This window comes from Hyla sarda, chromosome 3, assembly GCF_029499605.1.
Source record: "Hyla sarda isolate aHylSar1 chromosome 3, aHylSar1.hap1, whole genome shotgun sequence".
NCBI classification, from domain to species: domain Eukaryota; kingdom Metazoa; phylum Chordata; class Amphibia; order Anura; family Hylidae; genus Hyla; species Hyla sarda.
Window position 1 is genome coordinate 311,524,585 of NC_079191.1, and position 21,334 is coordinate 311,545,918.

Consider the following 21,334-nt stretch of genomic DNA (forward strand, 5'->3'; position numbering starts at 1 on the left):
GGGCTTCTTAAATGCAACATGCCCCCCAAAAACCATTTCAGAAAAACGTACTCTCCAAAATCCCCTTGTCGCTCCTTCGCTTCTGAGCCCTCTATTGTGAACACTTTACATAGACATATGAGGTATGTGCTTACTCGAGAGAAATTGGGCTACAAATACAAGTATACATTTTCTCCTTTTACCCCTTGTAAAAATTCAAAAATTGGGTCTACAAGAACATGCCAGTGTAAAAAATGAAGATTTTGAATTTTCTCCTTCACTTTGCTGCTTTTCCTGTGATACACCTAAAGGGTTAAAACACTTACTGAATGTCATTTTGAATACTTTGGGGGTGCAGTTTTTATAATGGGGTCATTTATGGGGTATTTCTAATATGAAGACCCTTCAAATCCATATAGTGAGTTTGAAAATTTTGTGAAAAATTGGAAAATTGCTGCTGAACTTTGAAGCCCTCTAGTGTCTTCCAAAAGTAAAAACTTGTCAATTTTATGATGCAAACATAAAGTGGACATATTGGAAATGTGAATAAATTTTTTTTATTTGGAATATCCATTTTCCTTACAAGCAGAGAGCTTCAAAGTTAGAAAAATGCAAACTTTTCAATTTTTTCCACAAATTTTGGGATTTTTTCATCAAGAAAGGATGCAAGTTACCACAAAAATTTTCCACCATGTTAAAGTAGAATATGTCACGAAAAAATTATCTCGGAATCAGAATGATAACTAAAAGCATTCCAGAGTTATTAATGTTTAAAGTGACAGTGGTCAGAAGTTCAAAAAACGCTCTGGTCCTAAGGTGTAAAATGGCCTGGTCCTTAACCCCTTAACGACGCAGGACGTATATTTACGTCCTGCGCCGGCTCCCGCGATATGAAGCGGGATCGCGCCGCGATCCCGCATCATATCGCGTGGGTCCCGGCGCTAATCAACGGCCGGGACCCGCGGCTAATACCACACATCGCCGATCGTGGCGATGTGCGGTATTAACCCTTTAGAAGCGGCGGTCAAAGCTGACCGCCGCTTCTAAAGTGAAACTGAAAGTATCCCGGCTGCTCAGTCAGGCTGTTCGGGACCGCCGCGGTGAAATCGCGGCGTCCCGAACAGCTGATCGGACACCGGGAGGGCTCTTACCTGCCTCCCTGATGTCCGATCGACGAATGACTGCTCCGTGCCTGAGATCCAGGCAGGAGCAGTCAAGCGTCGATAATGCTGATCACAGGCGTGTTAATACACGCCTGTGATCAGGATGAAAGATCAGTGTGTGCAGTGTTATAGGTCCCTATGGGACCTATAACACTGCAAAAAAAAAGTAAAAAAAAAGTGTTAATAAAGGTCATTTAACCCCTTCCCTAATAAAAGTTTGAATCACCCCCCTTTTCCCATAAGAAAAATAAAACAGTGTAAAAAAAAATAAAAATAAACATATGTGGTATCGCCGCGTGCGTAAATGTCCGAACTATAAAAATATATCATTAATTAAGCCGTACGGTCAATGGTGTACGCGCAAAAAAATTCCAAAGTCCAAAAAAGCGTATTTTGGTAACTTTTTATAACATAAAAAAATGAATAAAAAGTGATCAAAAAGTCAGATCAAAACAAAAATCATACCGATAAAAACTTCAGATCACGGCGCAAAAAATGAGTCCTCATACCGCCCTGTACGTGGAAAAATAAAAAAGTTATAGGGGTCAGAAGATGACATTTTTAAACGTATAAATTTTCCTGCATGTAGTTATGATTTTTTCCAGAAGTGCGACAAAATCAAACCTATATAAGTAGGGTATCATTTTAACCGTATGGACCTACAGAATAATGATAAGGTGTAATTTTTACCGAAATATGCACTGCGTAGAAACGGAAGCCCCCAAAAGTTACAAAATGGCGTTTTTTTTTCGATTTTGTCGCACAATGATTTTTTTTTCCGTTTCGCCGTAAAATGACTAATGTCACTGCAATGTAGCATTGGCGACGCAAAAAATAAGCCATAATATGGATTTTTAGGTGGAAAATTGAAAGGGTTATGATTTTTTAAAGGTAAGGAGGAAAAAACGAAAGTGCAAAAACTGAAAAACCCTGAGTCCTTAAGGGGTTAAGGGGTTAAAGACTGAAAATTGCTTCTTTCTGTTCCTAGCAGCCAGTGGTGGTGGCTTGCAGCACAGATACAGCATAATAAAGGCAGAGCTATTTTTTTCAACTTGCATACAACTGTTTTATCATTGCGAAAAAGTGGAATTTATTGTGCAACATTATCCATTATGTCTAATTTCAATATTTTGTCTTCATTTCTCTATGGATCAAAGGTTGCACCCTGATGTTTTATGAGACCTATGAGGGAAATTCTGCAGAACAGAGTACTTCACCCAGATATGCTCTGTTTGCTGAAGACAGCATTGTCCAGTCAGTTCCTGAGCACCCAAAGAAGGAAAATGTCTTCTGTCTCAGCAATTCCTTGGGGGATGTTTACCTATTTCAGGTTGGCTATATCTAATAACTTATAATTGTTTAGTAAGTATCATATAGCATGGAAGTAATTTCTGAAGTGTTAAAGTATTGTGCTAGTGTTACAGGGATTCATATAATAGGGATTTCTGGAGAGAAAAATATTTCTACTTATAGGGGATTTCCAAATTTTTACATGTAATTTAGACATGGCAAATGCTTAGATTATTTGGAGTCCAAAACTTCTGACTCACAGGATTCCACGGACCATGCATGTGCAACCACCCCTTCAAGTTAATAGAAAACTACTGAACAATTTAGGCTCGGTTTACACCAGGGTTTGGCAAGACCATTTAAAAATATTCTGCCAAAGATGTGATTAAGATGTATTGAACTGGAGGCCTATACACAGTTGTATGTCTGTACAGCTAATGTCTGCCATTTACTACCATTTCATCATTGTATACTGCACAGTTTTCTTTACTTTGCATACATGTGTTTTAGAAAGCATTTTTCATTACCTCTGTCCAGGCTTTTGCCAAAAATTTTATCTCCTTGGCTTTTGACCAGCAAATATAGTTCGTGGGCAGGAGATTTTCCTGGCCTATACAGTGAATGTAGTCTAACAGACCTGGTGTGAGCCTGTCCTAAAATAATATTTGTCCACAAAGCTAAGAAGGGGAAGTTGCTCCCCTTTTTATTTCAGCGGTCCAAGCTGAATACATAAAATAATAAGTCATATGTTTACAACCCTTTTTTAAACTATCGTACAGTCTGGAAGAAATACACTGCTCAAAAAATAAAGGGAACACTTAAACAACACAATGTAACTCCAAGTCAATCACACTCAGGAAGCAACACTGATTGACAATCAATTTCACATGCTATTGTGCAAATGGAACAGACAACAGCTGGAAATTATAGGCAATTAGCAAGACACCCCCAATAAACAAGTGGTTCTCCAGGTGGTGACCACATACCACTTCTCAGTTCCTATGCTTCCTTCCTGATGTTTTGGACACTTTTGAATGCTGGTGGTGCTTTCACTCTAGTGGTAGCATGAGACAGAGTCTACACCCCACACAAGTGGCTCAGGTAGTGCAGCTCATCCAGGATGGCACATCAATGCAAGCTGTGGCAAGTAGGTTTGCTGTGTCTGTCAGTTTAGTGTCCAGAGCAGGGAGGTGCTACCAAGAGACAGGCCAGTACATCAGGAGTCGTGGAGGAGGCCATAGGAGGGCAACAACCCAGCAGCAGGACCGCTACCTCCGCCTTTGTGCAAGGAGGAGCACTGCCAGAGCCCTGCAAAATTACCTCCAGCAGGCCAAAAATGTGCATGTGTCCACTCAAACTGTCAGAAACAGACTCCATGAGGGTGGTATGAGGGCCTGACGTCCACTGCAGGACGTTTTGCATTTACCAGAGAACACCAAGATTGTCAGATTCGACACTGGCGCTTTGTGCTCTTCACAGATGAAAGCAGGTTCACACTGAGCACATGTTACAGATGTGACAGGGTCTGGAGACACCGTGGAGAACATTCTGCTGCCTGCAACATCCTCCAGCATGACCGATTTGGCGGTGGGTCAGTAATGGTGTGGGGTGGCATTTCTTTGGGGGGCCGCACAGCTCTCCATATGCTTGCCAGAGGTAGCCTGACTTCCATTAGGTACCGAGATGAAATCCTCAGACCCCTTGTGAGACCATATGCTGTTGTGCTTTGCCCTGGGTTCCTCCTAATGCAAGACAATGCAAGACCTCATGTGGCTGGAGTGTGTCAGCAGTTTCTGCAAGGGAAAGGCATTGATGCTATTCCCCGGACCTGAATCCGAATCAGCACATCTGGGTCATCACGTCTCGCTCCATCCACCAATGCTTTGTTGCACTACAGACTGTCCAGGAGTTGGCAGATAGTCTAGTCCAGGCCACCTCATTAGGAGCATGCCCAGGCATTGTAGGGCGGTCATACGGGCACGTGGAGGCCACACACACTACTGAGCCTCATTTTGACTTGTTTTAAGGACATTACATCAAAGTTGGATCAGCCTGTAGTGTGGTTTTCCACTTTGATTTTGAATGTGATTCAAAAATTTGATAAATTTGATTTCCATTGATAATTTTTGTGTAATTTTGTTGTCAGCACATTCAACTATGTAAAGACGAAAGTATTTCATATGATTAGTTCATTCATTCAGATCTAGGATGTGTTATCTTAGTGTTCCTTATTTTTTGGAGCAGTGTATTATTTTCCTATACTATAAGTTCACATTCACAACTATGTCACAGGCATTCTGCATCCTCTGGATGAGCACCATCAGAACCTGGTGTACTTTTTGATTCTTTTTTTATGTGGCTCAATTATGGTCATCCATTCTTTTGTTTAGAGCAAGTTGAAACCACTGTAAAGAATAACATCAGCATATGACTTAATTTTGCCATCCATTTGTTTCTCTTTATTGCTCCAATAGGCAACCAGTCAGACAGATCTAGAAAACTGGGTTACTGCAATTCACTCTGCCTGTGCCTCTCTTTTTGCCAAGAAGCATGGCAAAGAAGATACTGTCAGGTTGCTAAAAAGTCAAACCAGAAGTCTGATGCAAAAGGTTGACATGGACAGCAAAATGAAGAAGATGGCAGAGCTACAACTCTCTATTGTTAATGACCCAAAGAATAGAAAAGCCATAGAAAACCAGGTATGTCCATATTTTACAGCCAGTGGATGAATAATGACTTGGTATAAGGATTATGGATTGTTCTAATACACTGTGCTTTAGTAGTTGGTCTTTATGTACTGATCTCAGGACTATAGTAAAGCTTGTATATTTTTCTTTACATATGTATATATTGGCACAATCTACAGTGGTCCCTCAACATACGATGGTAATCCGTTCCAAACGGACCATCGTTTGTTGAAACCATCGCATGTTGAGGGATCCGTGCAATGTAAAGTATAGGACAGTGGTCTACAACCTGCGGACCTACAGATGTTGCAAAACTACAACACCCAGCATGCCCGGACAGCCAACGGCTGTCCGGGCATGCTGGGAGTTGTAGTTTTGCAACATCTGGAGGTTCGCAGGTTGAAGACCACTGTTAGAGAAAGTTGTACTCACCTGTCCACTGTTAGAGAAAGTTGTACTCACACGGGGCACCGTAAATGGCTATCCGATGGGAGCTGAAGCAGTCAGCGCTGCCGGATAGCCGTTTATGCAATGGCCCCGACATACAAAAGCATCGTACGTTGATGCTGCCTTCAACATGCGATGGCCTCTGAGAGGCCATCGCATGTTGAAATTATCGTATGTCGGGGCCATCATAGATCTTTATGTACTTTATGTTTATAAAGAGCCTTACTGAAACATACACAGACTGAAAGCTGCTGCTCAGAGCTTGAGGTCTTCTATTCATCACAACACTGCAACAATGTGAGGGTTGAAGTGGTCCGACAGCAGGCTTCAGTGATGTCATGCCTGCTGGGAAATGCCCACTTTCTCCTGCTGGGAGATTGCACTATGTGAGCAAGAAGAAAGGTATGATTCAGAGCTTTTTAAAGCTCAGACATTTTTTTAAGGGTTAAAGAGGTGTTATGAGTAGTTAGGGAACATAGCCTGAGTTAGTTTAGGAAAGTTTATTTAGTGACATGTACTCTTTTATGGTGTATTCACATGTACAGTATTCTGCACAGAATTCATCCAGATTTCATTGTAAACTAATTGCACATTAAATCCTGCACATCAAAGTTGCGCATTAAACTAACTGTATGTGTGAATAGAATAAAGGTTGTAGTCTATATTTATCGGCATAGACTGTCTGAGTTGTATGTGTGAATAGACCTTAAGGGTGTAGCATTGACGGAATAAGGACACAGTTATGTACTTACCTTTGTTTATGAGTCCAGAAGGATTTGCACCCACTATAATCTGTTTCACAAGGTGCTTCTCTCTTCCACTGATGCTGTTAGAACTCGATGTGTCCATTGCTATGGACATATTCCTAACTAATGTAAATTTTTTCGCATTGCCTTGTGTTCCCATTATTTCTTTCTTTAACATTATAACATGTCATATAACATCAGGAACATTATTTATAAAGATGTTATACACAAACCTGCACACTTCACAGCTGCCAATGATTCAATGTGGATGCCTGCTGAGATAACAATCTTCAGAAATACATCTAGTTCACTTCCTTTCTAGTTGAATGCATTGTTTTTATGCTGTCTTTTATATAAAACAGTTATGTTCCATGCTAAAGGGCAGCCGACACAAACTAGAAAATGATGTTCCATGGTTTCAAAAGCTTGTGGGTGTGTAAAGACTATTGTAAAGTATATTCTAAATGAAAAAGTTTTGCCATTAAATATGACTCTCCACAGCCTCGGACTGTTTCCCTGCAGTTACTGTATTTTAATGCATGATCTGCAACATAAATTTGTTGATAAGATTGCTAGGGGATTCTCCTAATTTCATAGACATAGAGGTATTCACAGTACATGTCTGTGAATATCCAGCAGCACTTACAACAGGATTAGGCATTTTGTGTATGGATATAAGGAATGCACCCAGCAACTCTTGGTGTTAGGAAGTTTAGTTCTAGCTCAGTTAATGCCATTCCTTCTTATTAGAGAGTTTTGTACCCATATGTCTGCCTAACAAAATACACCATACATGGTGACTGCACCAGCTACTCAGTTAAGCTGGGTTGCATGGATGAAAGTATGTAAGAAATTTATACCGGTAGTTTGTCATTAGACTATCATTATATTATGACCATTTGGAACAATTCTGACTTGTCGACATACAGCTCCAGGCTTTGTTGGTACCTATGCAATAGAAGTTTTTTTTGTAATGTATAAAGATCAGTGTAGCTCACTCAGTGGAATATATACTGAGGTTAACTGGTGTCACCTTCACCCAAAGGTCTAATGCATAAAATATGGATAAGCTGATGTGAACAGCTAAAATACCAGTCCTCAAGGTATAATTAAGGAATAAAGAGATAGTGGACAGTAATAGATGATCCAGGTATTGGTAATAAAAGTATTTATTTAATAATATGTATGTTAATAGCTACTGTTCGCTGTTCCTGCAGGGCCCTTGCATGGAACATAAAACACAGCAAAAATGTAGCAATTGTAGATATACAAGATAAGAGTGATGAGTAAGGCAAATAGTAAAATCAAATGATAAAATCAGCAACTTGCATCTAAAATGGGAGGTAAAAAATGAAGATAAATAGTCCTTATTAAAGTAAATAGTCCTTGTTAAATTGTACTGCTCTATTTGGAAATAAAATGTCTCTCAATATCAAATCCTTCGGATAGCTCAATGCGGTATTAGCTTCTCTGTATACTGGCAATCAGAATGAATAGTAACAGTTTTAGGATGTAGTGTATCCAGCACTTCAGTATACTGTCAATCTTAATCAAGGGTAACAGTTTTGTAATACAATGTTTCCAGCATTGGAAGTACAGTCTTTATGCACGTTGGTAGCACAGTAGCAGTGAAAGCACAGGGTCCGGTGCACAGCACCACTCACCACTCCTGGGATCGTTCTAACAGCCGGCTCTGCGGTGTGGCACGGAGGTGTCAGCCTCTAGCAATGACTGGTATCAGTCTCCAGTGGCTTGGCAACGCTGTAGGTCTCCTCCTTCAGACGTCCACGTCTGGCACGGATGGCACCGGCCCAGCGGGTATGCCGTGGGTCTGTAGGTGGCGTGTGGAGATAGCGGTAGTGTGGCGATGTAGTGGCAGCAGCGGTGAGAGCAGGAGCGGCATCCCTCGTGTGAATTAGGCGCTAATGTGCACGTGGAACAGCAGTAGTGGTGGTCCCGAAACTAAGGACTTCCAGCAGTTGCAAGCAAAGTTCTGAGTTTTGCTGGATTAATGATGCTTTTAGATAAATATGGATAGAGGCATGTATTAGATAAGATTCTAAAACGCGATAAGATGTGTAAGCACCGGAGTACCCCTTTAATTATTCCTTGAGGACTGGTATTTTAGCTGTTCACATCAGCTTATCCATATTTTTTTGTAATGTGCCAATAATAACCTTTTAATTCTTAATGGGGTACTCCAGCGCTAAGACATCTTATCCCCTATACAAATGATAGGGGATAAGATGCCTGATCGTGGGGGTCCTGCCGCTGGGGACCCACGTGATCTTTCACGCAGCACCCCGTTACCATCAGCCCCCAGAGCATGTTCGCTCCAGGTCTGATGACTGCCGATCACGGGGCCGGATTATTGTGACGTCCACCCCGTGTCACGTCATGCTCCACCCCATCAATGCAAGCCTATGGGAGGGGGCATGACAGCTGATGGTAATGGGGTGCTGCATGAAAGATCACGGGGGTCCCCAGCGGCGGGACCCCCGCGATCAGGCACCTTATCCCCTATCCTTTGGATAGGGGATAAGATGTATTAGCGCCGGAGTACCTCTTTAATAGTATTATTGATCTTATATTTAGTTATAGCAACAAACAATATATGATATAACAGCTCCTATATTACATCTATTTCAGCAGTTTCTTAATTAAAGATTCCCATATGGTGCAGTAACCTTATCCAGATTTCTGTAAGCAAAACAAGTATAAACACTGATCAGCCATAACACTAAAACGACAAAGGGAGGATCGGTAGGAAGAAAGTAAGGGTGGCACCACTACTGAAATAGCATAACCACTTATATCTGCCCTTTTATGTAAATCGTGAGAAGGAAAAAAAAGGGGGTGCATACAGTTGGGATCAAAAGTTTGGGCACCCCAGGTAAAAATTTGTATTAATGTGCATAAAGAAGCCAAGTAAAGATGGAAAAATCTCCAAAAGGCATCAAATTACAGATTAGACATTCTTATAATATGTCAACAAAAGTTAGATTTTATTTCCATCATTTACACTTTCAAAATAAAAGGAAACAAAAAAAAGGCGTCTGCAAAAGTTTGGGCACCCTGCAGAGTTAATATCTTGTACTGCCCCCTTTGGCAAGTATCACAGCTTGTAAACGCTTTTTGTAGCCAGCCAAGAGTCTTTCAATTCTTGTTCGAGGTATCTTTGCCCATTCTTCCTTACAAAAGTCTTCCCGTTTTTAAGATTTCTGGGCTGTCTGTCACGCACTGCTCTTTTAAGGTTTATCCATAGATTTTCAATTATGTTGAGGTCAGAAGATTGTGAAGGCCATGGCAAAACCTTCAGTTTACGCCTCTTGATGTAATCCCCCATGGATTTCGAAGTGTGTTTAGGATCGTTATCCATTTGTAGAAGCCATCCTCTCTTTAACTTTTAGCTTTTTCATAAATGGCATCAAGTTAGCATCCAAAATTTGCTGAAATGTTATTGAATCCATTTTTCCTTCTACTCATGAGATGTTCCCTGTGCCACTGGCTGCAATACAACCCCAGAGCATGATTGATCCACCCCCATGCTTAACAGTTTGACAGAGGTTCTTTTCATTAAATTCTGTTCCCATTCTTCTCCAAAAGTACCTTTTCTCATTCCGGACAAAAAGTTCAAATTTAACCTCATCGGTACACAGAACTTGTTTCCAAAATGCATCAGGCTTGTCTATATGTTCATTTGCAAAGTTCAAACGCTGATTTTTGTGGTGAGGATGTAGAAGAGGTTTTCTTCTGATGACTCTTCCATGAAGACCATATTTGTACAAGTATCTCTTTATAGTGGAAAAATGTACCACAACTCCAGTGTCTGCCAGATCTTTCTGGAGGGATTGTGCAGTCAAACATGGGTTTTGAATTGTTTTTTTTTCTCACAATCCTGCGAGCTATTCTCTCTGATATTTTTTGGGTCTTCCAGATCTTGCTTTAACTTCCACTGTTCCTGATGACTGCCATTTCTTAATTACATTCCAAACAGAGGATATTGACATCTGAAAAGTTTTGCTATCTTCTTATAGCCTTCTCCAGCTTTGTGAGCGTCAACTATTTTCAGTTTCAGATTTGTAAACAACTGCTTAGAAGAACTCAAGGTGCTGATTGTTGGGGCAAGGTCAGATGAGTCTGGGCATTTAAAACCTTTGAGATTGACATCACCTGGTCTTCCCAGATGATGATTGAGAACAATCCATGACACTGGCAGGTCTCAGCTTTGCAAAGGGGGCAGTGCATGCTATAAATTCTGCAGGGTGCCCAAACTTTTGCAGATTCCATTTTTTTTTCCTGTTATTTTGAAAGTGTAAATGATGGAAATAAAATCTTTTGTTGACATATTATAAGAATGTCTAATCTGTAATTTGATGCCTTTTGGAGATTTTTCCATCTTTCCTTGGCTTCTTTATGCACATTAATACAAATTTTTACCTGGGGTGCCCAAACTTTTGATCCCCACTGTATGACCATTAAAGAGGACATCCAAAATAGAAAACAGTAGAAACAGTAAAAGCATCAATTGCTGATGGTGTTCATACCTTCTATCATCTTACTGTGGCTCTACATTTTTAATGAAGTAATAAAACATTGAAGTTTTAAGGGTGAGTGCAATTGAGGCTTTTTCTACTTTTTTTTTGACAAAGGGAGGATACTTCTAACAAAGCGACAGGACTACAGGCTGCTGAGCAGACCAAACAGACAGGTAAAAAGGAAGTGATTTTTATTGACCCAAATGCAATGCGTTTCACAGCGCTATGGATGCTTCCTCAGGCATCTCATGCCTGAGGATGCAGCCATGGCACTGTGAAATGCATTGCATTTTGGTTAATAAACATCACTTCTCTTTTACCTGCCCATTTGGTCTGTTCAGCGCCCTGGAGTCCTGTTGCTTTGTTAGTAGTATCATCCCTTTGTCGTGTTGTCCACGCAGGAAGACTGCAGAGGGACCGGCACCTAACACACTTTTTATCAGCGTTATGTACGGTTAACACAATTTTTTTGGGTAAGAGGGACCATCACATTGGCGCCTGTTCACACCTCTGAGTTACACTATGGAGCGCTTTTCCTCTTTTTTCTTTTATTAACCCTGAAATGACTTACATATTAAGTGAGTACCACTGGCAATGGCTGCTGTGAAGGAGAAGTATATATTAGGCATAAAGTAATTAGTCAGATATTGAAAAATGTGTAACAATCTGACACCCTTTTTTTTTTTTTTTTACTACCTAGCAAAAGTGGTCTAAGGGGTACAACTGGTTAACCAGAACAGGGCCGTGCCGAGGCACAGGGACGTAGCTATAGGGGATGCCAAAACACATCTGCCCCATAAGAGACCAGTATTATAATTGGCACATCGGGCCCTGTTGAGGCAGGTGCACCGCAACCAAGTGGCAGGCGTCTAAGGAGTAGACGGGCACTAGCGACGAGCTCAAGGAGTTAAAGGCGTACTCCACTGGAAAACATTATTTTTTTTTTAAAATCAACTGGTGCCAGAAAGTTAGGCCGGGTTCACATCACGTTTTTCCCCATACGGGAGCGCATACGGCAGGGAAGAACTAAACTAAAAACGTGCGCTCCCGTATCCTGCTGTATGCGGTCCCGTATGTAATTCATTTCAATGAGCCAACCGGAGTGAACCGGTCAGCTCATTTTTCCCCGTATGCTGTTTTCTACCGGACTTAAAACCATGGTTGACTACGGTTTTAGGTACGGTAGAAAACCGCATACGGGGAAAAATGAGCCGACCGGTTCACTCCGGACGGCTCATTGAAATGAATTACATACGGGACCGCATACAGCAGAATACGGGAGCGCAAGTTTTTAGCTCTCCCCTGCCATATTCGCTCCCGTATGGGGAAAAACGTGATGTGAACCCAGCCTTAAACAGATTTGTAAATTAATTTGCAAGAGAGAATTGGGGCTCAGGGTAAATGATGTGTGGACACAACTGGCTTGATATGTTAGATATTAATATTTATTGATTTATTATAGTAATCGATTTGTTTAGATTGTAAGACATTGTAAAACGTGGTAAATACTGTGACTTACAGGGCCCTTGTAGAGCCACGGTACTCCCTACAAATTGTATGGATAAAGTTAAAAATAAAATATACAATACTATATATAAATATAGGATGTTTAAAAAGATGTTAAAAAACATGATAATTTTACTGAGACCAATCAAGAATTAAAAAGATGTCCAACGAATGGTCCTCTTTAGAGTTTGGACCTCTTTAGGTATTGGTAACTAATAGCAACCAATGGGGCTATTATGTATAGCAATATGTCCACAGTCTGATAAGTCTTTTGGTGAATAGTTAAATAGGTCAGTATCCAGTTCGTTAAAGCATATCAATGTCCTGCAGCGCTGTTATATCACTTGGTAACAGAATTGTAATAATTGCCGGCAATTGTAACAGTTAGTAGTTATGAACGATAGAATGATACAGTTATGCTCACCGCCCCGGGACCGATGCTTGTCAGGATGCTGTTGCTCTTTGGGGATGCTGCGATCCCTCCTTCGGTCCCTCTTGCGGCTCTTGGGGATAGTTGGAGATGCTCTGATCCCTCCTATGTGTTTTGCTGGAACGGACACCATTGAATCTCTCACTGCGGGAGAGGACACTGCTGAGAGACTCTGCCGTCTCCTATGATAGAAGTGCCGTGACTGGTGGTGGGCTCCGAGTGTTGTAGCTCTAGCGCTTCTGCTCAGAGTAGCGGTCGCGTCCTCGTGGCTTAAAGGCGCGCGTACATGGCTGGCAACTGACCGGGTAGGACACCTATTGATGTGGGACTCACAGAGGGCTTGTGTGAATAGTCGTATTGGGGGGCTGGACGCGTTTCAAGACTATACTCATTCTTTTCCTCAGCGGCAATATAAATTATATATGGTTCCCGTCTCAAACTTAGATTTATATATCATAAACTCCTCCTCTACCTAATTCGTCACTTCCAGTGTAAATAAATACAAAATAGTAATGAATGGGAATCGTAGTAACTATATTGGCAGTGATATTATAGCCTGAAAAAATTGCAGTTTGCTTATAATATTGTAAGGTGCATAAAAATATATAAAAAATAAATAAAATATATGACCTATCTACACTGGAAGTTGAACAAATAGCAAAAAATATTTTCTTACTTTTAATAATAAATAAATATGATAGAGACAGTAGATCTGAATAAATAAAAAAAAATGTATACATTTTTTTTTTAAGTTATAAAATAGAGAAATATATGCATATATTTCTCTATTTTATAACTTTAAAAAAAAATGTTATACATTTTTATTTATTTATTCAGATCTACTGTCTCTATCATATTTATATTTATTTATTATTAAAAGTAAGAAAATATTTTTTGCTATTTGTTCAACTTCCAGTGTACATAGGTCATATATTTTATTTATTTTTTTTATATATTTTTATGCACCTTACAATATTATAAGCAAACTGCAAAAGGACGCGACTGCTACTCTGTGCAGAAGCGATGGAGCTACAACACTCGGAGCCCACCACCAGTCACGGCACTTCTATCATAGGAGACGGCAGAGTCTCCCAGCAGTGTCCTCTCCCGCAGTGAGAGATTCAACGGTGTCCGTTCCAGCAAAACACACGGGTTTGCAGCATCTCCAACTATCCCCAAGAGCCGCAAGAGGGACCGCAGGAGGGATCGCAGCATCCCCAAAGAGCAACAGCATCCTGACAAGCATCGGTCCCGGGGCGGTGAGCATAACTGTATCATTCTATCGTTCATAACTACTAACTGTTACAATTGCCGGCAATTATTACAATTCTGTTACCAAGTGATATAACAGCGCTGCAGGACATTGATATGCTTTAACGAACTGGATACTGACCTATTTAACTATTCACCAAAAGACTTATCAGACTGTGGACATATTGCTATACATAATAGCCCCATTGGTTGCTATTAGTTACCAATACCTAAAGAAGTCCAAACTCTAAAGAGGACCATTCGTTGGACATCTTTTTAACTCTTGATTGGTCTCAGTAAAATTATCATGTTTTTTTAACATCTTTTTTAACATCCTATATTTATATATAGTATTGTATATTTTATTTTTAACTTTATCCATACAATTTGTAGGGAGTACCGTGGCTCTACAAGGGCCCTGTAAGTCACGGTACTTACCACGTTTTACAACGTCTTACAATCTAAACAAATCGATTACTATAATAAATCAATAAATATTAATATCTAACATATCAAGCCAGTTGTGTCCACACATCATTTACCCTGAGCCCCAGTTCTCTCTTGCAAATTAGTATTATTTTTATTCACCTTGGGTTTAGGTGACATTTTAGGGTAGCCCGGGTTGCTATTGGTTATGGTTAGAACAAAGAGCCACTCAAAATCCTCCTTTTAATCTATAGATTTGTAAATTACTTCTATTTAATTAATTATTCCAGTACTTATCAGCTGCTGTATGATCCACAGAAAGTTATTTTCTTTTTGAATTTCCTTTCTGTCTGACCACAGTGCTCTCTTCTGTCACCTCTGTCCATTTTAGGAAATGTCCAGAGTAGGAGAAAATCCCCATAGAAAATCTATCCTGGACAGTTACTAAAATGGACAGAGGTTTCAGCAGAGAGCACTGTGGTCAGGCAAAAAGGAAATCCACTACCTGTGGATTATAACAGCATCTGATAAGTACTGGAAGGATTAAGATTTTTTTTAATAGAAGTAATTTACAAATCTGTTTAACTTTCTGTCACCAGTTTATTTAAAAAAAATGTTTTTTTCCAGTGGAGTACTGCTTTAACTCCTTGAGCTTGCAGTTGGCACCATTATTTTCCTCAGGTGCTCAGTGTGGAGCTAAATTGAGTCACTAGCCCACTCTTACACTGTTAGTCTGCCTTGACAAATTTCCTTCCATAGGCAGGCTGTACAAACAGATCATTTTGAAATCTATTCAGTGCATTGCAATAGCAATTCCTAAGTTAATGAATAGTAAAAACATTTTTTACAAAATCCCTCCTTATGTTAACCTGTTAAGGACCCATGACGTACCGGTACGTCATGAGTCCGCTCCCGTTCTATAACGTGGGGCCACGGCCGGGACCCGTGGCTAATAGTGTGCGGCATTGATCGCAGTACCGTGCGCTATTAACCCTTTAGACTCGGCGTTCAAAGTTGAACGCCGTGTCTAAAGTGAAAGTAAAACCATGCCGGTTAGCTCAGGGAGCTGTTTGGGATCGCCGCTAAGAAATCGCGGCATCCCGAACAGCTTACATGACAGCCGGAGGGTCCCTTCCTGCCTCCATGCTGTCCGATCGCCGAATGACTGCTCAGTGCCTGAGATCCAGGCATGAGCAGTCAAGCAGCAGAATCATCGAACAGTGGTTTCCTATGAGAAACTACTGATCAATGTAAAAGATCAGTGTGTACATTGTTATAGGTCACTATGGGAGCTATAACACTGCAAAAAAAAAGTTTAAAAAAAAAAGTGAATAAAGATCATTTAACCCCTTCCCTAATAAAAGTGCAAATAAAATAAACATATGTGGTATCGACAGGGGCGGAAATGTCCAAATTATAAAAATATATCATTAATTAAACCGCACGGTCAATGGCGTACGTGCAAAAAAAAAATCCAAAATAGCGTATTTTTGGTCACTTTTTATATCATGAGAAAATGTATAAAAAGCGATCAAAAAGTCAGATCAATAAAGAAATGGTACCGCTAAAAACTTCAGATCACGGCGCAAAAAATGAGCCCCTATACCGCCCCATACGCAGAAAAATAAAAAAGTTATGGGGTCAGAAAATGACAATTTTAAACGTATAAATTTTCCTGCATGTAGTTATGATTTTTTCCAGAAGTACAACAAAATCAAATCTATATAAGTAGGGTGTCATTTTAATCGTATGGACCTACAGAATAAAGATAAGGTATCATTTTTACCGAAAAATTTACTGTGTAGAAACGGAAGCCCCCAAAACTTACAAAATGGTGTTCTCTTTTCAGTTTTGTCTCACAATGATTTTTTTTCCCGTTTCGCCGTACAATTTTGGATAAAATGACTGACATTATTACAAAGTAGAATTAGTGGTGCAAAAAATAAGCCATCATATGAATTTTTAGGTGCAAAATTTAAAGAATGGTGATTTTTTTAAATAAGGAGGAAAAAATTAAAATGCAAAAACGGAAAAACCCTGGGTCTTTAAGGGGTTAAAGGGGTACTCCCGTGGAAAACTTTTTTTTTTTTTTTTTAAATCAACTGGTGCCAGAATGTTAAACAGATTTGTACTTCTTCTATTAAAAAATCTAAATCCTTTCAGTACTTTTTAGGGGCTGTATACTAAAGAGAAATACAAAAAAGAAATGCATTTCCTCTGATGTCATGACCACAGTGCTCTCTGCTGACCTCGGCTGTCCATTTTAGGAACTGTCCAGAGCAGTAGAAAATCTCCATAGCAAACATATGCTGCTCTGGACAGTTCCTAAAATGGACAGCAGAGGTCAGCAGAGAGCATTGTGGTCATGACATTAGATGAAATGCATTTATTTCTCTTTAGTATACAGCCCTAAAAAAGTACTGGAAGGATTAAGATTTTTTAATAGAAGTGATTTACAAATCTGTTTAACTTTCTGGCACCAGTTGATTTTAAAAAGAAAGTTTTCCACGGGAGTACCCCTTTAAGGCAAAGGTAAGTACGTTACCTTACTGATCCTATACCTAATTACATGAAGTTGAGAATTAGCTGATTAAAATGATTATTATAACAATTTGATATATCTAGCTTTAACCTCTTAAAGATATACTCCACTACCTAGACTTCTTATCCCCGATCCTTTGGGCCTATAAGATTTATGATCACTGGGGGTCTTATCAGCCAGACCCCCCTGCTCTCCGATCCTGAGTTAACCATATAGCTGTTGCAGTTACTGTGATCACAACATCTATTAGTATTACAGAGGGAGGGAGTTGCCTCTGTTCCAGATATGCGCTCTGCGAGATGACAGCATGGCAACAGGAGGCCTGACAATGGCCTCTGTTGTCATGGCTACAGAAGCTGATCAGCCGCTACCTAAAGTAGAGTCTGATCGGCTATACCATGCCTGTCAGTGTAAAACTGACAGTAATAGGCATAATTCAGTTGAGTACAGATGTGTACTCCACTGAATTATGAGTATGATAGTTAAAAAAAAAAAATAGAATGTTAAAAAAAATATTAAACATTTATATATATATATATATATATATATGGCATTGTGGGATGCGCCCGCATGCGAGCCCCAGTCCGTCACTCACCTGGTGCTTCTCCTGACCCCGCGCTCCGGAGCGCGTTTCCCCGTCCCCTAGGGCGCGCACGCACCCAAGCTTTAAGATTTAAAGGGCTAGTGTGCTCATTAGTGTAATTCACCGGTGGCTCATTGATAGACTGCTCCACCCTCCTTTTTTTCCCTGCCAAATCTTTGTTGCCTTGAGCCTGAAAGAAAGCATTCCTGTTTTTGCCTTGCTGTGTATCAGATCCTGTGCTCCGTGACCTGTCCTTGCTCCTTGCCGTCTGCCTACTGACCATTTGCTATGTTCCTGACTATGCTACTGTGCCACCTACCCTGACCTTCTGCTATCCTTACTACGAGCTGTCTTATCCCTCCTGTGCCTTGCATCTCCTCAGCTGCCTGTGTGGTCGAGCCGTGCCAGGAGTAGCGACCTGGGTGCTGCCTGCCAGAGCAAGTCCATCTCGCTTTGTGAAAACCAGCGGCACCTTAAACTCTGCTCCCTGATACGGTCCGAGTAATCTGCCACACGGGTCCAGTGGATCCACATCCACCGGGGTTCCTTTCTTCTGAAACGTGAGTGTTACATACATATATATATGTACAAAAAAGAAAGTTGCAACAGCACTCCAGGTCAAAAAATGGAGGCTCTCAGCGCACTTTTTGATAAATACATTTTGTATTTGCCACAGCAGCGGGCACCTGTGTATTAAGTTGTTGTGCTGGCTATTTTTCCTTTTGTTTATACATATATATATATATATATATATATATATAATATATTATACACCCAAAATACACCCAAAAATAGTCCCCCCAAAAACGCAAACATGTCCTGCAAAAAAAGAGTCCTCACACAATTGTGTCAGTGACAAGATAAAAAAAAGTTACGGCTCTTAGAATAAGGCGATTTTTTTTTTTTTTTTTTATAAAATTGTTTTTATGGTATAAATGTAATAAAATATAAAAAAAAAGTATATAAATTTGGTATCGCCATAATTGCACTGACCTGCAGAGCAAAGTTACCATGTCATTTATACCGCATGACGAACACCCTTAAAAATACATAAAAAAACAACCGCAGAATAATTTTTTTTGTTTATATCACCTCATAAAAAGTAAAATAAAAAACGAAAAGATTATCACCCCAGAATGGTACCAATGAAAGTGTTAACTTGTCTCCCAAAAATATTTTTTGCACCCCAAGGCCTCTGCAACATTATATGACATCAGCAAAATATCCTAAACTAAAAGGAGGCCCCAAAATTCACACAGCACTCCTTCATGTCTGAGGCCTGTGCATGAATCATGTAGTGCATGAGTTGCATTTCTCTGTCTACACCTGCTGTGTTACAGAAAAAAATTTATTAAAATGGAAAATCTGCAAAATAAATTATTAAAAAAATCATGCCTCCACCCTGCTTTTATTTCTGTGAAACGCCTAAAGGGTTAATAAACTTCTTTGATGTCATTCTGACTACTTTAAGGAGGGAAGTTTTTAAAATGGAGTGATTTATGGGGGTATCTAACATACAGGCCCTTCAAATTCACTTTAGAACTGTAAAATCTGATTTTGAAATTTTCTTGAACATCTGGAAAATTGCTGCTAAACTTATAAACCTACTAACATTCTAAAAAAGTAAAAGAATGTTTATCAAAAAATGGAAACATAATGTAGACATATTGTAGATGTGAATTTATAATTAATTTGGTGCTGCATGACTATTTGTCATCCACAGTCCACAGAAAGAGAATGGAGCGGTCACTCACCAATACTTCAGGCTTTATTCACACATGTAGGTTACAAGCAGGTGCGCATAACAAACAACGACGAACGTTTCACACTTGCGTGCAATCTGCCATACACCACATGCCCATATCCCACATTACTACATTACCGGGGGGGAAAGGAAAAGGACCACGCAGGTAATTAACCTAGACTACACCAGCCACCAAACCGGTGAAAGCACGTAAAGATGAATGAGCCTGTGAGGATGCAGAAACGAGTAAAAACAATTGTGACATTAAAAACAATACAAATATTAAGATATGAGTACAAAGTCACAGGAACACGCTCATGTCCACTTTATCATTTAGGCCTACGGGCCCCATGGCTCCTGACCTCAGGATCCATCTCGCCTCCTTTTGAAGGAGCAATTTGCCTCTGTCACCTCCATTTTTGGGGGGGTTCACCACTTCTATCCCTGCGAATTTCAATATTTTGGAGTTCCCCTGGTGTTCTTGTTGGACATGCTCTATCAGTCTTGGACATCCTACTCCTGTTTCTATAGACTTGACGTGTTCTCTAATACGTACATACAGATTCCTGATAGTTTTTCCAATGTAAAACCGGCCACATGGGCAACTAATCATGTATACCACATATTTTGTTTTACATGTGATAAACTGTCTTATTTCCCACTGGGTCCCTCCTATTGTTAGTTGTTTGAGGTGACAACAAATGGAGGTGACGGGGGCAAATTGCTCCTTCTAAAGGAGGTGAGATGGATCCTGAGGTCAGGAGCCATGGGGCCCGTAGGCCTAAATGATAAAGTGGACATGAGCATGTTCCTGTGACTTTGTACTCATATCTTAATATTTGTATTGTTTTTAATGTCACAGTTGTTTTTACTCGTTTCTGCATCCTCACAGGCTCATTCATCTTTACCGGTTTTCACCGGTTTGGTGGCTGGTGTAGTCTAGGTTAGTTACCTGGGTGGTCCTTTTCCTTTCCCCCCCCCCCCCGGTAATGTAGTAGTGTGGGATCTGCATCCCTGGTGTATGGGCAGATTGCCGGGGACGAGCGATTACGCCGGCCCCGGCAATCTGCGCATGCGCCGGGGAACCACACTTTTTTTTACATGCGTGGTCATGTGCTTCCCCGATCACGTGAGCGGTGTGAGGAGTTCCGGTGCGACTCAGCTTGCCGCTGTGCGCCGGCGCACTCCTCCGCTCAGCCTCACTGTGGGAGGAATCAGGACCGCACCTGTGAACAGGTAAGTCAGAGCAGACGCAGTAGAGTGATATGTCATCACCCAGCGCCGCTGATTAGATGACGTAATTAGTTGTATATGTATAAAAGTATGAGCCTTGTGAGTGAACAGGTTGTCAACCAGAAGAAGCACGCAAGTGTGAAACGTTTGTCGTTGTTTGTTATGCGCACCTGCTTGTAACCTACATGTGTGAATAAAGCCTGAAGTATTGGTGAGTGACCGCTCCATTCTCTTTCTGTGGACTGTGGATTTGAATGAACTGTTTGATTCCGGAGCTGAGCACCACCATTGTCAGACATTTCACTTTACAGTAGTCACATACCCACCTCCACTAGAAAAATAGGAGCCCCCACCTCTTCTGGATATTGGTAGTGCCAGCAGAACTCTGTATAGATTGCATTGACTATTTGTCATACAAACAGAACATTTAAAATCTAGAAAAATGAAAATGTTAAATTTTTTTCACATAATTTTGTAGTTTTTCACAAAAAACGCTGCATATATCAATCAGAATGTACCACTAGGGAAATAAAATATGTCACGAAAAAACAATGTCACAATCACTTTTTATAAGTAAAAGGGTTCCAAAGTTATTACCAAATAAGGGAACATGTCAGATTTAAAAAAATTGCTTTGGTCATTAAGTTCAAAACAGGCTAAGGAGTGAAGGGGTTATGGACTCAGTCTATTTTGGCCTTCAGGGTGCATCAATTTTTTTTTTTTTTCATTATCCTTCATTCTGAGATCCAAAGCGAAATAAGGGTATGTT

At 40.3% G+C, this 21,334-nt stretch overlaps 1 protein-coding gene across 7 annotated transcripts in view; it reads left to right on the plus strand.

The window, feature by feature from the left end:
* TIAM2 (TIAM Rac1 associated GEF 2) overlaps positions 1–21,334 on the plus strand; it is a 488,869-nt gene that overhangs the window by 265,391 nt on the left and 202,144 nt on the right. For all 7 annotated transcript variants that reach the window (XM_056567049.1, XM_056567046.1, XM_056567048.1 and 4 more), the window contains 2 exons: positions 2,300–2,472; positions 4,907–5,131. In XM_056567049.1, the coding sequence (XP_056423024.1) occupies positions 2,300–2,472; positions 4,907–5,131 (398 nt within the window). The remainder of the gene's footprint in view (positions 1–2,299; positions 2,473–4,906; positions 5,132–21,334) is intronic.